This window comes from Sorghum bicolor, chromosome 10 (assembly GCF_000003195.3).
Source record: "Sorghum bicolor cultivar BTx623 chromosome 10, Sorghum_bicolor_NCBIv3, whole genome shotgun sequence".
Lineage (NCBI taxonomy): Eukaryota > Viridiplantae > Streptophyta > Magnoliopsida > Poales > Poaceae > Sorghum > Sorghum bicolor.
Genome location: NC_012879.2, coordinates 4,943,376 through 4,965,295, shown reverse-complemented (window position 1 = coordinate 4,965,295; position 21,920 = coordinate 4,943,376). Strand labels below are relative to the sequence as shown.

Below are 21,920 nucleotides of genomic sequence, written 5' to 3'. Positions count from 1 at the left end.
ACCCGGAGGTCGCGCGAATGGACCCCGAGGTCGTGTAGTGGCTCGGAATCCGCATAGACGACCCAGAGGCCCCGTAGGTGACCTAGAGGTCGCGTGGGTTGGCCTAGAGGCCGTACGGATGGACCCGGAGGTCGCGTAAGCAATCTTGCTACTGCAAGTTCTAACCCACTCGCTCTCATGTCGTGGTCGTGGACGACGTGGCGACACAGGTTGTGAATAACACGTCGTTCTCGTTGGGCTACGTGCTGGAGCTCGAGAAGCTCGCGGCGAGGGAGCGCAAGGCGGACGCGCTGCAGCAAGAGTCATGCTGGTAAGTAATACACACTCCTAAAAAATGTACTAGCCGCCTGGTTTCGGTGATCGAAGCAGTCCTATACCGCAAGTGCATGTGAGCAGTCCTAAATGTACAATACATGCAAAATATTTTTATTAATTTTGAAAGCACTGCCTTAATAGCGTGCAAGGCACATAGAACAAGTAGGCTGCCAAGCCAATCAGTTCGTTAAGTAACCATACCATATTTAAGGCTACAGATCATCAAGTGGTCAGAATAAGTCACAGACATAAAGTTCCTCTCCTCACCAAGTTACAGACCACGTTCAGGCGCTCAGAATAAGTTTTACAGACCAAGTTCAGAAGTTCAAGTCACAGACATAAAGTTCTAAGTTCCTCTCCTCACCAAAAAAAATCCAAGGTTTGGATACACAGATCACAGGTTGATATCCCAAGGTCGTGAATCAGCTGATGCATTGAGTTTGTGATGGAGTAAGTACCAGAGAACCTTACACTTAAAATCTTCCTTCAAGTCACAGAACTCAAGTCGATGAGTATCTGGATTATAGTACTTCAAGAACATCATCACAAAGAACCCGCAGTCCACACTTCCTTGTTTCTGCTAAGCGATAGAAGAAGCAGGTATAATTGGCATGCTCCATTCTGAGAATTTGGGGTGTTTATCAGTGATCAACAAAATAGCATCACTCAACTTCGACCTTATAACCCCCGCGATAGTTCTGTGATTTTTGCGCTTCACCTCCACCGTAGCCCATGAGGAGTCCAATATATCGATTTGTCCAAAGTTTTTGTTGATAACATATACTGTCCAGTGCGAATCATGGCAGACGGGCAATAATATCTATGCAAAAAATAACCATGATACTATGTAAGAATTCAAATTGGATGATATCAAGGATTTGGTTAATGTTGATCACAGTTCAGTAAATGTGAGGGAAGTTTTCAAAAATACTTACATGCCTCGCTTTCAAAATTTGCTGATCAGTGTATTGTAGCTTGAGTTCTTCAACAACTGAATTAATATTAAATGCATCCTTGGAAGCCAACAGCAATTCCTATAAGCAACAAAAAAGATCAATGAGAATAAAAACACATTATAAGTGCACACAAAATTTTCACTTACACTAATTTTAGGATCCAGGAAGATTCTGTAGCCCACAGTATCATCTCCATGAGAAACTTCATCAGCAAGGAGACACTGTATAAAAAACGACACCAATATGTCTTGACAACAAGATTTCGCCCCAAAGCTTTTTGAAATATCATGTCCCGATAAATGCCATCCATCAGTCACTCTAGTGACCTTATGAAGCCTCATGAGAGTAACACTGTTGTTGGAAATGGAAATAAATCATTATCAGTGCAAGTTTCATATACTGAACTAAAAGCAAAGCAAAGAATGTACCTCTTGAACTCGTCATTCAAAACTATCTTCTTCCAGAGTTGCAATCGCAATTCTTCATCACCCAGATTCTGGGTCCAAGTATCATTTTTCGTGAAAGGGGAGACGACTGAGCAGCCTCCTTTGACTACCTCAACTTTCCTTATCGGAGCAAGCAATGCATCTTTGACACTTCTTCCATCCAACGACTTGTTCTTCTTCTTTGAATTGCCTTTTTTCGTAGTCTCCTTTTTCCCATCATTGCCCTTGCCCTGCTGATCCTGATCCTGATCCTGATCAGGATCCTGATCACTGACCTCGCCCTGCTGATCCTGATCCTGATCCTCATTTGATTTTTCTGCCTGCGTCTCATGTTCAATTTTAGAAATCTATTAAACAATGAACCCAGGCTACAGGCAAGTAAAATGGTAAAATGAAAGGTTCAAGGCAGGTAGACAAGCTTCCATGAAGTAAACTCCTACCTCTTGATTCTTTTCCTTTTGGTGAACCTTTTGCTTCTTGTTCTCTCCTCTATCTTTATCTTCCAACCTCCTTTTTGAATGCCCCTTTGTAAATGTGCCCCTCAACACGTTATCTTCGTGCTCAAGGAGGAACCATGCAGTGTGTTGGCGGCAAATGAGGATTTCGTCCTGCATTTTTATCAACAATGAGCACAATCAACAGAATCTAATCTACAAGAGAAATATGATAACAGCTGCCCAGTTACCAAAGCTTGTGACTTGCTACAGAAAAGGAAGGACTAACCTCATCAATGTTCTTGTAGTTTCCACTCTTATATCTCATTATGAACAGAAGCATATGAAAACCACAATCATCACTGCAGAAATAAGAACATGAGCACGAATTGAGGTACGAAATTAGCAAATAACTTGATAAAGTATGACATTAGGAAATAGCTGAAGATTTACAGGTTTTTTTGCTTCTGAACACGTGGTGTTGAAGATAAGAAGTCAGTACATTCTAGGCCTAGTGAAGAAAGATAGCTTTTCAGTGCGCTTATCTGCATGAGTGCAATGGATCAGTTGCGGCAGCTAGGGTGTAATGAAATATTTTCTTTGCAAGGCATTTGATGTTGAAAATATCTAACCAGTCTTTCATGACGTTTTGTTGATTCCTCCAAGTCAAACAAGGAATCAAGTACAGTTATAAGACGTATATCTGGTTCCACCACAACCAAGGAGCAGTGGTCTGATGAAATGAATGGGACAAAAATCTGCAAAAAAAGAATCAATCAAATTATTGATGCTTATGGCATAACGGGCCAATTGGGTCCAACTAGCCCACATCATAAATAGAATTGGAAAAGGTACAAACCGTTTTTATTTCCGCTATGGTACAGTCTTTGAATTCTCTTTCAAGAAAACCAGATCTATTATCCACCCCTAACAATTGGTCCTATAAAAAAAAGCATGGTGAAAGTTGATCACTAAACAACATATATAGGAAGCAGTAGTAATATTGCTAATTGGCACTTACCACAGCACCCCTAGAAAGCATAATCGTGTCAGGTTTCCATGATTCCTTCCAAATTAACCTGAAAATTTCCAGGACATCATCGCAGAAGTGACCACCCGGTTTGAAAGTCTGCACAAACTGTAACTCCTTCATCTGAATGTCATGTATTTGCACTACAACAGTTTTAGCCATCTGTTTTCTTGTTTTACTGTCTTCAATTTGGGCCTTGTATTTGATCTCATTATACAGCCGAGACCATTTTGAATGTTCTGCAACAATGAACTTTAAATGTTCATTAGTTTCGTCCCTTATTTTTTGAAGAGTTTCCTCTGCCATGGCTTCACCATACTCCATCCTCTTGTTTAATTGTCCCAAAAGAGCACCCCTACTATCCTCATCAACCTCACATTCATTGAGCAGATCTTCCATAGACAGAAATCCAATTTGTTGTCGAATTTGTTGTCCTGCCACCTGAAAGGCCAAGGGAATAGAAAAATGCCTGATAGCATTGATTTTAATGGATCTATAAACGATCCAAATTAGGGATTTGTCCTAACCTGTTGGTTTTTGGAAGCTGGTTGCTTTCCTGTTCGTCGTGGCACCTGAAAGCCAAGGGAATTAAAAAATGGCTAATAGCATTGATCTATATGGATTTATAAATGCTAAAGTAGGAATTTGTCCTAACCTGTTGCGTTTTGGAAGCTGGCTTGGGCTTGGGATTGGGCTCGTCGTGTCTCCTAACCACGGCATTCAAAAGTCATTTCCGTTTCGAATGTGTGTTCTCAGACAGGGTTGGGTAACATAAATATCATTTTTTGGATATTTTTTTCCAACTATTTCACTGACTCGTAGTTCAAATTTGAACGTAACCGGAAAAATGAAAATAAATAATGTTAATTGCAAAAATATAGCAAACATGTTTCAAATTTTATGAAATTTGAGTATGGAGTTACAAATGGTGAATGTGTAGAGAAGAAAAAATTTGGAGGGCAAAAACTGAAAAAAAGATAAATTGTTTGCCGTGTGTCGCACCCCTGGCACACGGCAAAGTTTGTGTTTGCCGTGTGCCAGCCTCAAGCACACGGCAAACCCAGGCTTTGCCGTGTGCCTAACGGCCGCACACGGCAAACGTTGACGGCTGGAGGTGGACGTCAGCGTGGGTTAGCTTTTGCCGTGTGTAAAAATTTCAGTTCGCCGTGTGCCTGGTGTTTGCCGTGTGCAACACACGGCAGAGGACAGATATACCGTGTGCCTAGCGTTTGCCGTGTGCTTTGATTAGACACACGGCAAACTCGACCTTTGCCGTGTGTTGCTCACGGCAAACGGGTGGACACACGGCAAAGGCCGGCTCTCCGGTAGTGACGGTCTCAAAACTAAGACTGGAAGAAAAGTTTTTCAAGTATTAATTAATGATAAAATAGTTATTTTGGTCCCTCAATATTTAAATAGTACATTTTCGTCCTTAAATAATTGATTTTGACCTCAATCTCGTCCATGCCCCCTTGATGGCTCACCACGTGGCCAGCTAGACATGCAAAATGTCGATCTTGCCCCTCGCTCACCCTTTACCCGCTGGCCGGCTCATAGCATATTAATCTTGTACCAATTACTTCACTCTCCTCTGCTATCCCATTCTGCTAACAATGCAGCACCTTGCCGCATTGCTGATAGGACTGTGGGTTGTTTGGATCATACCCTGACAGTGACAGGCAGCTAGTTGACGAGGTAACCAAAATTCAACGCCTGAGAAGAGCAGGTATGCTCGAGGACACAACCAAATAGGCTCTCTGTGCCTGACTGCCGTTGCTCATGGTTCGCTAGCAGGGGACAGCTGGCACTGCTCGAGATCCGCGAATTAATACATCTTTATTTATATTGTACCTGTTTACGAAGAAAGTTTATATAATGCTAATTGCATGATCATGGCGTAGCAAAGTCCACCCTCATCATCAATTATAAACAGTGATTAATTAGAACGTACCCTGCAGCGTTTTTTTCCAAGGACTTGTCGTGAACCGCCGACCGAGGCCACGTATAGTTTTCCATGGATCTGTCGCTGCTTCAGAATTCCAGCTGCTACTGAGCTATGGCTGCATATCTATCTATCCATCGAAGTCCACAATCGATGTCATCTCCAATTATATGGGCGCATCAGGAGGCTGGCCATACCCTATCTCTACGACTAGGAGTACTTCCGAAAGACTAAGACCTACTTATAGTGGTATTGTTACAAAACTCTCTCTCTCTTCAACAACTAGAAGCCAATAACAAAGACACTACTTTTTATTTCACCAAACTTTTGTAGCAATAAACTTAAAACCAAGTAAAATTCTACTTAGGACATCTCCAATAGTCCCTCAATATCAATATACCACTTCTCATTCGATCATTCTTATAAAATAAATTATGAGAGATGAGCCTTTTCTCTTGCTCCAGCAATCCCCGAGAGTTGCATCTCACCATAATAGACTAGTCTCCCTCTCTAATTGTAACTCTCCTCGCCTCTCCTTCCCTTGGCCACTTGTCACCTCCATTGGGGCTGCCTAGAGTTTCATGTGCTAGCCACTACTCAAGACCCAATTGTCCCACCTAACTTCGTGTGCATATTAGTCCGATCACTCATCGGCTGCATCATCAATCCGCATACAGCTATGCAAGGCTACCGCCTATGATCTCCCTTTGGCACTTGTCGACTCCAGGCTTGTTTGGTTCCCACCCGGGGAACACGCTTACCTAGCCTAGGCTAGGCATCAAAGCCACGCGAATGCCTAGATCAAACATACTCTCTCTGTCCCTATATGTAAGTCGTTAGGGCTCTTAACCATATACAACAATAGTTATCTAGACTTGGAGGATATAGACATTTACTTTTACTCCCAAAACGACATACAAAAGGGGACAGAGGGAGTATCTGTCTAAAGTTGCTCCTTAGGTGAACACCGCGTGCTGACACCGCACTCCAGTCCTCCCGGAATCATCCTGACCAAGGAGCAAATGTGCGGAGGGCCAACGACCAGGGCAACCGCACAACACCATCGTACATCGCATGCTTTAGGGTTAGTACACGAAATATAAAAGGGTGGATAAACGAAATGAAATGGATACTCAGGATAAACGAAATATACTCAGGATAAATGAAATATAAAAGAGTGGATAAACGATATGGATACTCAGGATAAACGAAATATATAAGCGTGGAGGCATAATTCTCGAGTGGGTTCTTGGCGTCCACCTTCTTCCTGTGCTCCTCGTGATTGAGGATAATCAAAGCAATGAGGAATGAGGTAGTGCAAATGTGGGGAGTGGCAGGGCATGGGTGATCAACGCCAATGACTAAGGCAACCGCACAACACCGTCGTACTCATATTTACCAACTCTGAGAGGCCCATCGGTGACATCGCTAAGAACCAGTTTGCCATGAACCCCATCATCCAAGGGGCACCACCATCCCGACCAAGGAGCAAATGTGGGGAGGGGCAGGGCATGGGTGATCATCACACATGGGTGATCATCGCCAATGACCAGGGCAACTACACAACACGGCTTGACCGACTCCTATGAGATTTCTTAAAAGCAAGAAAACTAATGGGTTAAGTGGGAAGGCACTGTTGGCACAGCGTGTGTTACGCTGTTGTAGGCGTAGTTCTCGAGCGAGTTCTTAGCGTCCACCTTCTTCTTGTGATCCTCGTTCTCGGCCTTTGCATATTTTACAATTTGTTTTAGTAGGAACATAAAAATGTAAAAGATCATTCAATTTTCAAGCACATCAGAAACTCTTGTCTTCTTTTGCGCCCAAATCACATTATGACACTAAAATATGGAACATTTTTCTCCTTTTCTGTTTTAACAAGCATGACTGAAAGGTCCCCAACATTTTTCAGCTTGCTAAACCTTTTTATCCCTACGCATATCTCTAATAAAGAGATTTAGTTGGCTCCTAAGATAACAATAAATCTATACTTGAGAAGTTCATAGGATAGAACCGAGCAAGATTGAGCAAGTGATCATTGTCATATAGAGCAGATGAATTAACTGAGTTGTGCAAAGGGTGGTGCTTTGTGAGAAGAAAATGGGCTGCTTTATACATATGCATACATGTAATACATACAACATATATTCGATTCAAGTGAATGCCATTGAATTAAAGGAGGTCCGCCCCTGTCCGCACCTGGTCGACGGCGGGGCTTCGTCGGCGGAGGAGCGCGGCGGAGCGTGGAGGCGGCGGAGAGTGGAGGCGGAAAATGAAACGGCGGAGAGTGGAGGCGGAAAATGAAACCCTGGTCAGGGCAAATGAAACGGCGGAGGCGGAGGCGGAGGGGCATAAACCCAAGGGGCATAAACAAAAGGCGGAGGCTGATATGCTGCATTTCCCAGAGGCTGCATTTAGCCGTGCGTTATGCTCCAGTTCCCTGATATGCTGCATTTCCCAGAGGCTGCTGCATTTCCCTGACCCGCTTCATTTCCCTGATTGTGCTCCATTTCCCTGACTTGCTTCATTTCCCTGATTCTACCAACCGACGGCTAAATGGAGTTTATGTATATGGGCTTGGCCTAATAATAATTTAGAAATTCTTAATAAATCTCAAAGACCTAAAATTTGTGTTTTCTAATGGACTTTATTGTTTAAATCCAAGAGAAGAGGTGGAAAGGTACAATATCAATAGTAGTTGATGAACTACAAGTTAGGAGTTTCAGTTTCAAAATCCTAAAGTAGTAAATCAATATTTTCCTCTTCTACCCTAAATCGCTTGGCTCTTGTTCCTTGCCGTTGAATAGAGTACTGAACTAGTGCGACTAGGTATCTGATAAACGGAAGTTCATATAGAAAACGAGCTGAAGCACTGCACCGCTATCTACTGATGTGGAAGGAAACCCCCACACTTGCACAAGAAGGAAGCAGCTACGGATGGAGAACAGCCCAGCCGGGGTATATATATTGGGCGGTGATGTGGGCCCACCCCATTTAAAATAATAAGTGATCCTACTGAGGCTCCTATAACCACTGAGCTACAGGCCCTTTCGCATAATAAGTACCAAGATGTGCTATGCTGCAGGGTTCTACTATAGTACTTGCATATATGTACCCTCGCTCCATTCTCAAATTATGTGTTTAGATCATGGCCCTCACGTCGGCGTAATCCGACCGGAGCGCTCTCCTCTCCTCGTTGCTCTGGCTCCACTCGCTTCCGCCCGTGTCCTCACCATTAGGAGCACGGTGGGCCATGGGCGTGCAGCCCCCAAGACTTTTTGGGAGGATCGTGGCTTCATCCCAAGGTGGCTTCACCCCTCGTCCCCAAAAGGTATGTGCGGACACCCTAGGTTGTATTGATATCGATTTCCACTTCCTCATCGACGGGTTAGAATGGGCCTCAAATCCTATAGGGTGGGGATTACCATCCTATCTGGTGGGCATTACCATCCTATGGGGTGGGGATTACCATCTTATCTGGTCGGGATTACCATCCTATGGGGTGTCATATAGAGCAGATGAATTAACTGAGTTGTGCAAAGGGTGGTGCTTTGTGAGAAGAAAATGGGCTGCTTTATACATATGCATACATGTAATACATACAACATATATTCGATTCAAGTGAATGCCATTGAATTAAAGGAGGTCCGCCCCTGTCCGCACCTGGTCGACGGCGGGGCTTCGTCGGCGGAGGAGCGCGGCGGAGCGTGGAGGCGGCGGAGAGTGGAGGCGGAGCGCGGAGGCGGCGGAGAGTGGAGGCGGAAAATGAAACGGCGGAGAGTGGAGGCGGAAAATGAAACCCTGGTCAGGGCAAATGAAACGGCGGAGGCGGAGGCGGAGGGGCATAAACAAAAGGCGGAGGCTGATATGCTGCATTTCCCAGAGGCTGCATTTAGCCGTGCGTTATGCTCCAGTTCCCTGATATGCTGCATTTCCCAGAGGCTGCTGCATTTCCCTGACCCGCTTCATTTCCCTGATTGTGCTCCATTTCCCTGACTTGCTTCATTTCCCTGATTCTACCAACCGACGGCTAAATGGAGTTTATGTATATGGGCTTGGCCTAATAATAATTTAGAAATTCTTAATAAATCTCAAAGACCTAAAATTTGTGTTTTCTAATGGACTTTATTGTTTAAATCCAAGAGAAGAGGTGGAAAGGTACAATATCAATAGTAGTTGATGAACTACAAGTTAGGAGTTTCAGTTTCAAAATCCTAAAGTAGTAAATCAATATTTTCCTCTTCTACCCTAAATCGCTTGGCTCTTGTTCCTTGCCGTTGAATAGAGTACTGAACTAGTGCGACTAGGTATCTGATAAACGGAAGTTCATATAGAAAACGAGCTGAAGCACTGCACCGCTATCTACTGATGTGGAAGGAAACCCCCACACTTGCACAAGAAGGAAGCAGCTACGGATGGAGAACAGCCCAGCCGGGGTATATATATTGGGCGGTGATGTGGGCCCACCCCATTTAAAATAATAAGTGATCCTACTGAGGCTCCTATAACCACTAAGCTACAGGCCCTTTCGCATAATAAGTACCAAGATGTGCTATGCTGCAGGGTTCTACTATAGTACTTGCATATATGTACCCTCGCTCCATTCTCAAATTATGTGTTTAGATCATGGCCCTCACGCCGGCGTAATCCGACCGGAGCGCTCTCCTCTCCTCGTTGCTCTGGCTCCACTCGCTTCCGCCCGTGTCCTCACCATTAGGAGCACGGTGGGCCATGGGCGTGCAGCCCCCAAGACTTTTTGGGAGGATCGTGGCTTCATCCCAAGGTGGCTTCACCCCTCGTCCCCAAAAGGTATGTGCGGACACCCTAGGTTGTATTGATATCGATTTCCACTTCCTCATCGACGGGTTAGAATGGGCCTCAAATCCTATAGGGTGGGGATTACCATCCTATCTGGTGGGCATTACCATCCTATGGGGTGGGGATTACCATCTTATCTGGTCGGGATTACCATCCTATGGGGTGTCATATAGAGCAGATGAATTAACTGAGTTGTGCAAAGGGTGGTGCTTTGTGAGAAGAAAATGGGCTGCTTTATACATATGCATACATGTAATACATACAACATATATTCGATTCAAGTGAATGCCATTGAATTAAAGGAGGTCCGCCCCTGTCCGCACCTGGTCGACGGCGGGGCTTCGTCGGCGGAGGAGCGCGGCGGAGCGTGGAGGCGGCGGAGAGTGGAGGCGGAGCGCGGAGGCGGCGGAGAGTGGAGGCGGAAAATGAAACGGCGGAGAGTGGAGGCGGAAAATGAAACCCTGGTCAGGGCAAATGAAACGGCGGAGGCGGAGGCGGAGGGGCATAAACCCAAGGGGCATAAACAAAAGGCGGAGGCTGATATGCTGCATTTCCCAGAGGCTGCATTTAGCCGTGCGTTATGCTCCAGTTCCCTGATATGCTGCATTTCCCAGAGGCTGCTGCATTTCCCTGACCCGCTTCATTTCCCTGATTGTGCTCCATTTCCCTGACTTGCTTCATTTCCCTGATTCTACCAACCGACGGCTAAATGGAGTTTATGTATATGGGCTTGGCCTAATAATAATTTAGAAATTCTTAATAAATCTCAAAGACCTAAAATTTGTGTTTTCTAATGGACTTTATTGTTTAAATCCAAGAGAAGAGGTGGAAAGGTACAATATCAATAGTAGTTGATGAACTACAAGTTAGGAGTTTCAGTTTCAAAATCCTAAAGTAGTAAATCAATATTTTCCTCTTCTACCCTAAATCGCTTGGCTCTTGTTCCTTGCCGTTGAATAGAGTACTGAACTAGTGCGACTAGGTATCTGATAAACGGAAGTTCATATAGAAAACGAGCTGAAGCACTGCACCGCTATCTACTGATGTGGAAGGAAACCCCCACACTTGCACAAGAAGGAAGCAGCTACGGATGGAGAACAGCCCAGCCGGGGTATATATATTGGGCGGTGATGTGGGCCCACCCCATTTAAAATAATAAGTGATCCTACTGAGGCTCCTATAACCACTAAGCTACAGGCCCTTTCGCATAATAAGTACCAAGATGTGCTATGCTGCAGGGTTCTACTATAGTACTTGCATATATATACCCTCGCTCCATTCTCAAATTATGTGTTTAGATCATGGCCCTCACGCCGGCGTAATCCGACCGGAGCGCTCTCCTCTCCTCGTTGCTCTGGCTCCACTCGCTTCCGCCCGTGTCCTCACCATTAGGAGCACGGTGGGCCATGGGCGTGCAGCCCCCAAGACTTTTTGGGAGGATCGTGGCTTCATCCCAAGGTGGCTTCACCCCTCGTCCCCAAAAGGTATGTGCGGACACCCTAGGTTGTATTGATATCGATTATGAATCAATCCGGTAAGTCCTCCATCACACGTCACAACAGTACCTGCATTTCCCGGCCCTATGTAAATATGGTATGTGTGGCAACCGTAGGTGTTTCCTGTTATCGTTATTATACACGACCACGGTACCGCCACCTACCGGGATTTTATCCAAAAGATATGTGCAGGCACCCTAGGTTATAGTTGATATCGATTATAACTAGATTCGGTAATTCCTCTATCACACGTCGCAACGGTACCTTCAATAACCGGGCTTATGTAAGCATGGTACCACCATCACCGATAAGAATCAAATTCAACCCAACCCAACCCAACTCATGGGCCCAGCTTGAGCCTAATGAGTGGCCCGCCCATGAACCTTACGAATTCCTGTAGGGGACAAGTTGTTCATTCATTTTTCTAGGGTCACGCTTCGATTCCCGCAATCACAACAAGTGACCTAATTCGGCTCTTGAAACGAGGGGCTCTCCCAAGCGAGACGACCTGGGCAGTGGGCAAATGGGATTACACGAGGGGTTCGCCCAAGCGGGACAACTGAAGAGTCTCGATGTTGCATTTGGTCTAGAGTAGATGATCGACCAAATGATTGTCATTCTTCTTACAGGTAAAGGAGGTCGTGCATATGTGCATAAGAGTCTTGAACTTAGCATCTTCCCTAAAATATGTCTATCCTCGATAAGATTGAGAAGAAACTATTTGTTGTTCAGGAATAGTTTCTTTTTTGGACAGTGGTAGTAGTGGCTTCAGGCAGCGGACCAACTCGGTACCCGGAGGTCGCGCGAATGGACCCCGAGGTCGTGTAGTGGCTCGGAATCCGCATAGACGACCCAGAGGCCCCGTAGGTGACCTAGAGGTCGCGTGGGTTGGCCTAGAGGCCGTACGGATGGACCCGGAGGTCGCGTAAGCAATCTTGCTACTGCAAGTTCTAACCCACTCGCTCTCATGTCGTGGTCGTGGACGATGTGGCGACACAGGTTGTGAATAACACGTCGTTCTCGTTGGGCTACGTGCTGGAGCTCGAGAAGCTCGCGGCGAGGGAGCGCAAGGCGGACGCGCTGCAGCAAGAGTCATGCTGGTAAGTAATACACACTCCTAAAAAATGTACTAGCCGCCTGGTTTCGGTGATCGAAGCAGTCCTAAACCGCAAGTGCATGTGAGCAGTCCTAAATGTACAATACATGCAAAATATTTTTATTAATTTTGAAAGCACTGCCTTAATAGCGTGCAAGGCACATAGAACAAGTAGGCTGCCAAGCCAATCAGTTCGTTAAGTAACCATACCATATTTAAGGCTACAGATCATCAAGTGGTCAGAATAAGTCACAGACATAAAGTTCCTCTCCTCACCAAGTTACAGACCACGTTCAGGCGCTCAGAATAAGTTTTACAGACCAAGTTCAGAAGTTCAAGTCACAGACATAAAGTTCTAAGTTCCTCTCCTCACCAAAAAAAATCCAAGGTTTGGATACACAGATCACAGGTTGATATCCCAAGGTCGTGAATCAGCTGATGCATTGAGTTTGTGATGGAGTAAGTACCAGAGAATCTTACACTTAAAATCTTCCTTCAAGTCACAGAACTCAAGTTGATGAGTATCTGGATTATAGTACTTCAAGAACATCATCACAAAGAACCCGCAGTCCACACTTCCTTGTTTCTGCTGAGCGATAGAAGAAGCAGGTATAATTGGCATGCTCCATTCTGAGAATTTGGGGTGTTTATCAGTGATCAACAAAATAGCATCACTCAACTTCGACCTTATAACCCCCGCGATAGTTCTGTGATTTTTGCGCTTCACCTCCACCGTAGCCCATGAGGAGTCCAATATATCGATTTGTCCAAAGTTTTTGTTGATAACATATACTGTCCAGTGCGAATCATGGCAGACGGGCAATAATATCTATGCAAAAAATAACCATGATACTATGTAAGAATTCAAATTGGATGATATCAAGGATTTGGTTAATGTTGATCACAGTTCAGTAAATGTGAGGGAAGTTTTCAAAAATACTTACATGCCTCGCTTTCAAAATTTGCTGATCAGTGTATTGTAGCTTGAGTTCTTCAACAACTGAATTAATATTAAATGCATCCTTGGAAGCCAACAGCAATTCCTATAAGCAACAAAAAAGATCAATGAGAATAAAAACACATTATAAGTGCACACAAAATTTTCACTTACACTAATTTTAGGATCCAGGAAGATTCTGTAGCCCACAGTATCATCTCCATGAGAAACTTCATCAGCAAGGAGACACTGTATAAAAAACGACACCAATATGTCTTGACAACAAGATTTCGCCCCAAAGCTTTTTGAAATATCATGTCCCGATAAATGCCATCCATCAGTCACTCTAGTGACCTTATGAAGCCTCATGAGAGTAACACTGTTGTTGGAAATGGAAATAAATCATTATCAGTGCAAGTTTCATATACTGAACTAAAAGCAAAGCAAAGAATGTACCTCTTGAACTCGTCATTCAAAACTATCTTCTTCCAGAGTTGCAATCGCAATTCTTCATCACCCAGATTCTGGGTCCAAGTATCATTTTTCGTGAAAGGGGAGACGACTGAGCAGCCTCCTTTGACTACCTCAACTTTCCTTATCGGAGCAAGCAATGCATCTTTGACACTTCTTCCATCCAACGACTTGTTCTTCTTCTTTGAATTGCCTTTTTTCGTAGTCTCCTTTTTCCCATCATTGCCCTTGCCCTGCTGATCCTGATCCTGATCCTGATCAGGATCCTGATCACTGACCTCGCCCTGCTGATCCTGATCCTGATCCTCATTTGATTTTTCTGCCTGCGTCTCATGTTCAATTTTAGAAATCTATTAAACAATGAACCCAGGCTACAGGCAAGTAAAATGGTAAAATGAAAGGTTCAAGGCAGGTAGACAAGCTTCCATGAAGTAAACTCCTACCTCTTGATTCTTTTCCTTTTGGTGAACCTTTTGCTTCTTGTTCTCTCCTCTATCTTTATCTTCCAACCTCCTTTTTGAATGCCCCTTTGTAAATGTGCCCCTCAACACGTTATCTTCGTGCTCAAGGAGGAACCATGCAGTGTGTTGGCGGCAAATGAGGATTTCGTCCTGCATTTTTATCAACAATGAGCACAATCAACAGAATCTAATCTACAAGAGAAATATGATAACAGCTGCCCAGTTACCAAAGCTTGTGACTTGCTACAGAAAAGGAAGGACTAACCTCATCAATGTTCTTGTAGTTTCCACTCTTATATCTCATTATGAACAGAAGCATATGAAAACCACAATCATCACTGCAGAAATAAGAACATGAGCACGAATTGAGGTACGAAATTAGCAAATAACTTGATAAAGTATGACATTAGGAAATAGCTGAAGATTTACAGGTTTTTTTGCTTCTGAACACGTGGTGTTGAAGATAAGAAGTCAGTACATTCTAGGCCTAGTGAAGAAAGATAGCTTTTCAGTGCGCTTATCTGCATGAGTGCAATGGATCAGTTGCGGCAGCTAGGGTGTAATGAAATATTTTCTTTGCAAGGCATTTGATGTTGAAAATATCTAACCAGTCTTTCATGACGTTTTGTTGATTCCTCCAAGTCAAACAAGGAATCAAGTACAGTTATAAGACGTATATCTGGTTCCACCACAACCAAGGAGCAGTGGTCTGATGAAATGAATGGGACAAAAATCTGCAAAAAAAGAATCAATCAAATTATTGATGCTTATGGCATAACGGGCCAATTGGGTCCAACTAGCCCACATCATAAATAGAATTGGAAAAGGTACAAACCGTTTTTATTTCCGCTATGGTACAGTCTTTGAATTCTCTTTCAAGAAAACCAGATCTATTATCCACCCCTAACAATTGGTCCTATAAAAAAAAGCATGGTGAAAGTTGATCACTAAACAACATATATAGGAAGCAGTAGTAATATTGCTAATTGGCACTTACCACAGCACCCCTAGAAAGCATAATCGTGTCAGGTTTCCATGATTCCTTCCAAATTAACCTGAAAATTTCCAGGACATCATCGCAGAAGTGACCACCCGGTTTGAAAGTCTGCACAAACTGTAACTCCTTCATCTGAATGTCATGTATTTGCACTACAACAGTTTTAGCCATCTGTTTTCTTGTTTTACTGTCTTCAATTTGGGCCTTGTATTTGATCTCATTATACAGCCGAGACCATTTTGAATGTTCTGCAACAATGAACTTTAAATGTTCATTAGTTTCGTCCCTTATTTTTTGAAGAGTTTCCTCTGCCATGGCTTCACCATACTCCATCCTCTTGTTTAATTGTCCCAAAAGAGCACCCCTACTATCCTCATCAACCTCACATTCATTGAGCAGATCTTCCATAGACAGAAATCCAATTTGTTGTCGAATTTGTTGTCCTGCCACCTGAAAGGCCAAGGGAATAGAAAAATGCCTGATAGCATTGATTTTAATGGATCTATAAACGATCCAAATTAGGGATTTGTCCTAACCTGTTGGTTTTTGGAAGCTGGTTGCTTTCCTGTTCGTCGTGGCACCTGAAAGCCAAGGGAATTAAAAAATGGCTAATAGCATTGATCTATATGGATTTATAAATGCTAAAGTAGGAATTTGTCCTAACCTGTTGCGTTTTGGAAGCTGGCTTGGGCTTGGGATTGGGCTCGTCGTGTCTCCTAACCACGGCATTCAAAAGTCATTTCCGTTTCGAATGTGTGTTCTCAGACAGGGTTGGGTAACATAAATATCATTTTTTGGATATTTTTTTCCAACTATTTCACTGACTCGTAGTTCAAATTTGAACGTAACCGGAAAAATGAAAATAAATAATGTTAATTGCAAAAATATAGCAAACATGTTTCAAATTTTATGAAATTTGAGTATGGAGTTACAAATGGTGAATGTGTAGAGAAGAAAAAATTTGGAGGGCAAAAACTGAAAAAAAGATAAATTGTTTGCCGTGTGTCGCACCCCTGGCACACGGCAAAGTTTGTGTTTGCCGTGTGCCAGCCTCAAGCACACGGCAAACCCAGGCTTTGCCGTGTGCCTAACGGCCGCACACGGCAAACGTTGACGGCTGGAGGTGGACGTCAGCGTGGGTTAGCTTTTGCCGTGTGTAAAAATTTCAGTTCGCCGTGTGCCTGGTGTTTGCCGTGTGCAACACACGGCAGAGGACAGATATACCGTGTGCCTAGCGTTTGCCGTGTGCTTTGATTAGACACACGGCAAACTCGACCTTTGCCGTGTGTTGCTCACGGCAAACGGGTGGACACACGGCAAAGGCCGGCTCTCCGGTAGTGACGGTCTCAAAACTAAGACTGGAAGAAAAGTTTTTCAAGTATTAATTAATGATAAAATAGTTATTTTGGTCCCTCAATATTTAAATAGTACATTTTCGTCCTTAAATAATTGATTTTGACCTCAATCTCGTCCATGCCCCCTTGATGGCTCACCACGTGGCCAGCTAGACATGCAAAATGTCGATCTTGCCCCTCGCTCACCCTTTACCCGCTGGCCGGCTCATAGCATATTAATCTTGTACCAATTACTTCACTCTCCTCTGCTATCCCATTCTGCTAACAATGCAGCACCTTGCCGCATTGCTGATAGGACTGTGGGTTGTTTGGATCATACCCTGACAGTGACAGGCAGCTAGTTGACGAGGTAACCAAAATTCAACGCCTGAGAAGAGCAGGTATGCTCGAGGACACAACCAAATAGGCTCTCTGTGCCTGACTGCCGTTGCTCATGGTTCGCTAGCAGGGGACAGCTGGCACTGCTCGAGATCCGCGAATTAATACATCTTTATTTATATTGTACCTGTTTACGAAGAAAGTTTATATAATGCTAATTGCATGATCATGGCGTAGCAAAGTCCACCCTCATCATCAATTATAAACAGTGATTAATTAGAACGTACCCTGCAGCGTTTTTTTCCAAGGACTTGTCGTGAACCGCCGACCGAGGCCACGTATAGTTTTCCATGGATCTGTCGCTGCTTCAGAATTCCAGCTGCTACTGAGCTATGGCTGCATATCTATCTATCCATCGAAGTCCACAATCGATGTCATCTCCAATTATATGGGCGCATCAGGAGGCTGGCCATACCCTATCTCTACGACTAGGAGTACTTCCGAAAGACTAAGACCTACTTATAGTGGTATTGTTACAAAACTCTCTCTCTCTTCAACAACTAGAAGCCAATAACAAAGACACTACTTTTTATTTCACCAAACTTTTGTAGCAATAAACTTAAAACCAAGTAAAATTCTACTTAGGACATCTCCAATAGTCCCTCAATATCAATATACCACTTCTCATTCGATCATTCTTATAAAATAAATTATGAGAGATGAGCCTTTTCTCTTGCTCCAGCAATCCCCGAGAGTTGCATCTCACCATAATAGACTAGTCTCCCTCTCTAATTGTAACTCTCCTCGCCTCTCCTTCCCTTGGCCACTTGTCACCTCCATTGGGGCTGCCTAGAGTTTCATGTGCTAGCCACTACTCAAGACCCAATTGTCCCACCTAACTTCGTGTGCATATTAGTCCGATCACTCACCGGCTGCATCATCAATCCGCATACAGCTATGCAAGGCTACCGCCTATGATCTCCCTTTGGCACTTGTCGACTCCAGGCTTGTTTGGTTCCCACCCGGGGAACACGCTTACCTAGCCTAGGCTAGGCATCAAAGCCACGCGAATGCCTAGATCAAACATACTCTCTCTGTCCCTATATGTAAGTCGTTAGGGCTCTTAACCATATACAACAATAGTTATCTAGACTCGGAGGATATAGACATTTACTTTTACTCCCAAAACGACATACAAAAGGGGACAGAGGGAGTATCTGTCTAAAGTTGCTCCTTAGGTGAACACCGCGTGCTGACACCGCACTCCAGTCTTGACGATGTACTCGTCTCAAGTACTAGATTTCTGCAGTTCCGCGTCGTGCAAAACATCGGTGTCCTGGTGGGCATTCATATGGGTCAGATTTGCGAGAAGCAAAATAACCCTTTTTCTTGTAATTCGAAATTGTGAAAGCTTCCTAGCTAGTAGTTGTTTCATTTCCTGGCGAGCTCCAAAATGACAGCATTGATGCTTATCTAATACTCCCATCATTTCAAATTTTAAGACGTTTTGATTTTTTTAGCTATCTAGACATAGTATATACCTAAGTGTATTTAAAAGAGTAAAATGCAGTATTATAGGTACTACTTAAACTTTTCATTGGATTCTTCAAAAGTTTAAGGATCTAGAGTTTATTTTACTCCATCTAGAAAAGCCAGAGACGTCTTGTAATTAGGAATGGAGAAAATATATAGTATCCTCAGAAATGGTTTTTGGTGACAATTGAAGGCAGAGCTGGCGGGGTATAACAGTACTGCCTCCCTCAATCGCATGAGCCACCAAAATCTGTTGGCCATTCGTGAGGTCAACCAATGAAAACATGTTCATAAATCGGAGTCAATAAAAAACCCCAGCACACGAGCTACAACCATTGTCCCAGTACACTCGTTCGTTGCATCAGCAGCTCAGCAGCCAGTAGGTGCAGTATAATAATCCAGCTGACTAATAATAGCCTGCTTAGGAGATTGGCGATCATCAGTTCGATAAAAGCCTTTGGACCCTGAAGGACCGAAAGCGGCGACCAGAGGGGGGGTGAATGGGAGCCGTAAATTTTCTTTCGAAATAATTTTGGCCACTGTCCCAAATCACCGCCAAACACAAATAAGTACCCGAAACTGAATTACTCAAGTCAACTGGTGACAAGAGCAATTTGATAAAATTCCTTACAATGATAGAAGACGAACGCAACTGACGGAAATCAAATCGGAGCTCGAACGACCAAAATACGAACGAAACAGGAAATCAAAGAAGAATAAATTGGACAGATAAACACCTAAAAAGACAGACAAGAAAATCACTTAAAAACACAAGCCTGTAGGTAGGAAATTTTATGGCCACTCACAGTCAGGAACGAGACTCTCAAAAAAACAAAAATGATGGCTCTAGGTAATCACAAACTGCTGCGATTTCTAACTAACCAACACCTGATGAGAATCAACCAAAAACCTGTACGAGCATGAACTAGTATCCCCACAGAGGCTGCCTGCAACCTGCATCGGAGCTCCCACTGGATGCCATCGGCAGGGCACTGACTATCCAAATCGATGACCAATCACAAAAAACACGAGAACAAGCTGCTGTGATTGGCTCCAGAACAGAAGCACTGCTAGAGAACTACACCAGTCAATCACGCAAGGAACAAAACAACATAAAGCAACCAAGTGCTAAAAGATTACTACGTACATGACTAAAGTAAATCACAGAACCAAGCAAAGATTTGCTCCTGTAGAATGAGAGTGACTAAACACAAAATGATTACTCAGGTCATGCACGAGCTACTGAAATTGCTGCTTGCTGTGCACCAGGATCAAAGAACCAAACAACTTTGTGCTAGATGAATGATTGGACAACTATCTGCAGCAGCTGTAGTCCATTCATTGCTTAGCAGCAAAAACAAAACAGACAGAAAGAGTTAGTTTCACCCAGCACCTGGTGTCTGAACGCCGCCCAACTGGTGGACGCCGGGATGCACTGAACTCCAGCCACCAGATGACCAGGGTTTGCACAGAACTGCTCCCAAACACCACCGGTGCTCTCCTTTGGATCCACCAGGCCTACAACACAGGACCTGAACACACAACTGAAAAATAGACAGAGCCGCGAGCACTAGAACACAAAAAGAAACGAACACAAAAAGGAATGGATCTCTCTGGATTCAAAAGCTACTGAGCTCAAATTTTGCATAGATGCAATTCACCAAAGCACGAACCTATTCCCCAAAAATTATTGCCTGGGATGATCCCAAACTCCGGGAAATCGAGATCGAACCCATGAACGAAAAAGGAGACAAGAACACAGCACAGCACAGAAACAAAATCACAAGAAGAAGTGATGAATCCCGGAGGACAACTGGAGGATTTGGGCCTCCATTCCCAACTCAAAATCCAGTACAAAAACTCTCCTAAAAATTTCAGTTCATAGCCTTCTACTAACAAAAACGAAAGGAGGAGGAGGAGTCTACGGACAGAAAGACAGGAATGAGAGAGAGAGATGGAGAGGATTAGGGGGATAGGGAAAACCTCCGGTTTATTTATCAGGCATATTATATATTTCCCAAATGTCCCTAGATATTTTTGAGCGAACTAGCTAGCCCCAAGGGCATTCTAGTCCAACTCGACATGACCTAAATCCGACGGCCACCGCGCCTTCTCACCGGTAGCCTCGCTCCGAAGCGATATCACCGATGCCGCCACGTGCCATCCGTCCGCATCGGGACCTCCGCCCGGGTTTTGAGGCCCAAACCCGCGAAACCCGCCGCGAGTAGCGTACTCCATACGCTTCCCCGCCACTCGACACGTGTCACCGCCGTCCTCGGCCGGCCGGCCCGCTAAGTCCTCCTGAGCCTCGCTCGACTCGCGTCCGCCGTCCTGACTTGGTCAACACGGTCACTCCCATGTACTCTTGCACTTGTCGATGTCCCAGATGTCAGCCACTACAGCCGGTCACCCGGCCTCCTGGTCCGTCAGTCTAGCCTCACGTCCGCCCTTCACCGCTCCAGGTCCATCGGCACGGCACGTCTCTACTTGACCTTCTCCTCGCCGTCGACCACTGTGTCCGAGCTCCACATCTGAACACCACAAGCCAAGGGACATATCGCACACATAGCTTTCGCCATGGTAATGTTAGTCACCAACTCAACCTATTCGTGGATCACGTTGACAATCACTCATCACAAAATGTACCACAAGGGTACTTCTCGACCTTGTGTTCGCAATCTCCCCCTTGATGAGTGCATTGTCAACATCCTCACACGAACAGCTTGAGCAAAAGAAAAAATAGAGAAAGAGGAAGGAAGAACTCACCCAAATGACCAAAAGCCGGAGAAAACCAAAACAGGGTCATTTGAAGTGAGCAACACTTGGCAAAAACTTGGTCCCCAAAGACATGGGCAAAGGCTCGACACAACCAAGTAAAACACAGCTAGCCCTCAAGAAGAGGCAAACGGGCTCAACACATCTAGCAAAAGCAACTTCAATGCAACTCAAATGCAACTCCCCCTGAGCAAATGCAATCTCTCTCAAATGAATGCATGTCTCTCTTTTTGTGTGTAACTTTCTCCCCCTTGTTGACACATGCACTTATCAAGATTTGCCCAAAGGAGTGCAACTCCCCCTCAAAACATGCTATGAATGCAAGAAATGCACATATACAAAAGCTTCAGGAGTATAGCAATCAGATTGAAAAGATGCTCTAGGTGGTGCTGTCATGTGTGTATAGCAATAAGTACAAGTGCTAGCAAATGCTCAAACTGATCAAGTGAAACGAAATATGACATTTAAGCATTTTTGATCAATTTTAAGCAATTGTAAGAAGGAGTTCACCACTGAAAGTAGCACATAGCAGGTATAAGCAGG

General features: G+C 44.2%; 2 protein-coding genes across 2 annotated transcripts; both read right to left on the bottom strand.

Annotated features, from left to right (window-relative positions):
• Positions 896-4,058, bottom strand: LOC110431063. Its single transcript, XM_021449747.1, has 12 exons — positions 3,837-4,058; positions 3,709-3,753; positions 3,173-3,622; positions 3,011-3,091; positions 2,784-2,909; positions 2,605-2,696; positions 2,441-2,513; positions 2,158-2,325; positions 1,700-2,037; positions 1,418-1,622; positions 1,251-1,349; positions 896-1,135 (listed from the first exon to the last, which is right to left on the bottom strand). Exons 3-12 carry the CDS (start codon positions 3,578-3,580, stop codon positions 896-898), a joined length of 1,830 nt encoding a protein of 609 aa, XP_021305422.1. The 5' UTR covers positions 3,581-3,622; positions 3,709-3,753; positions 3,837-4,058.
• Positions 12,711-20,115, bottom strand: LOC110431037. The gene is made up of 13 exons (XM_021449560.1): positions 19,996-20,115; positions 16,061-16,112; positions 15,933-15,977; positions 15,397-15,846; positions 15,235-15,315; positions 15,008-15,133; positions 14,829-14,920; positions 14,665-14,737; positions 14,382-14,549; positions 13,924-14,267; positions 13,642-13,846; positions 13,475-13,573; positions 12,711-13,359 (listed from the first exon to the last, which is right to left on the bottom strand). The coding sequence occupies exons 4-13, from the start codon at positions 15,802-15,804 to the stop codon at positions 12,934-12,936; spliced, it is 2,022 nt and encodes a 673-aa protein (XP_021305235.1). The 5' UTR covers positions 15,805-15,846; positions 15,933-15,977; positions 16,061-16,112; positions 19,996-20,115; the 3' UTR covers positions 12,711-12,933.

Excerpts from the sequence above, each read along its gene's own strand:
- LOC110431037 (XM_021449560.1), bottom strand. The coding sequence starts at position 15,804 with ATGGAAGATCTGCTCAATGAATGTGAGGTTGATGAGGATAGTAGGGGT. Across the intron at positions 14,550-14,664 it reads ACTACAAGAACATTGATGAG|GACGAAATCCTCATTTGCCG; the intron begins GTTAGTCCTTCC and ends ATAAAAATGCAG. Across the intron at positions 14,268-14,381 it reads AAAAGGAAAAGAATCAAGAG|ACGCAGGCAGAAAAATCAAA; the intron begins GTAGGAGTTTAC and ends ATTGAACATGAG.
- LOC110431063 (XM_021449747.1), bottom strand. The coding sequence starts at position 3,580 with ATGGAAGATCTGCTCAATGAATGTGAGGTTGATGAGGATAGTAGGGGT. Across the intron at positions 3,092-3,172 it reads TGCTTTCTAGGGGTGCTGTG|GACCAATTGTTAGGGGTGGA; the intron begins GTAAGTGCCAAT and ends TTTTTTTTATAG. Across the intron at positions 1,350-1,417 it reads TCCTGGATCCTAAAATTAGT|GAATTGCTGTTGGCTTCCAA; the intron begins GTAAGTGAAAAT and ends TGTTGCTTATAG.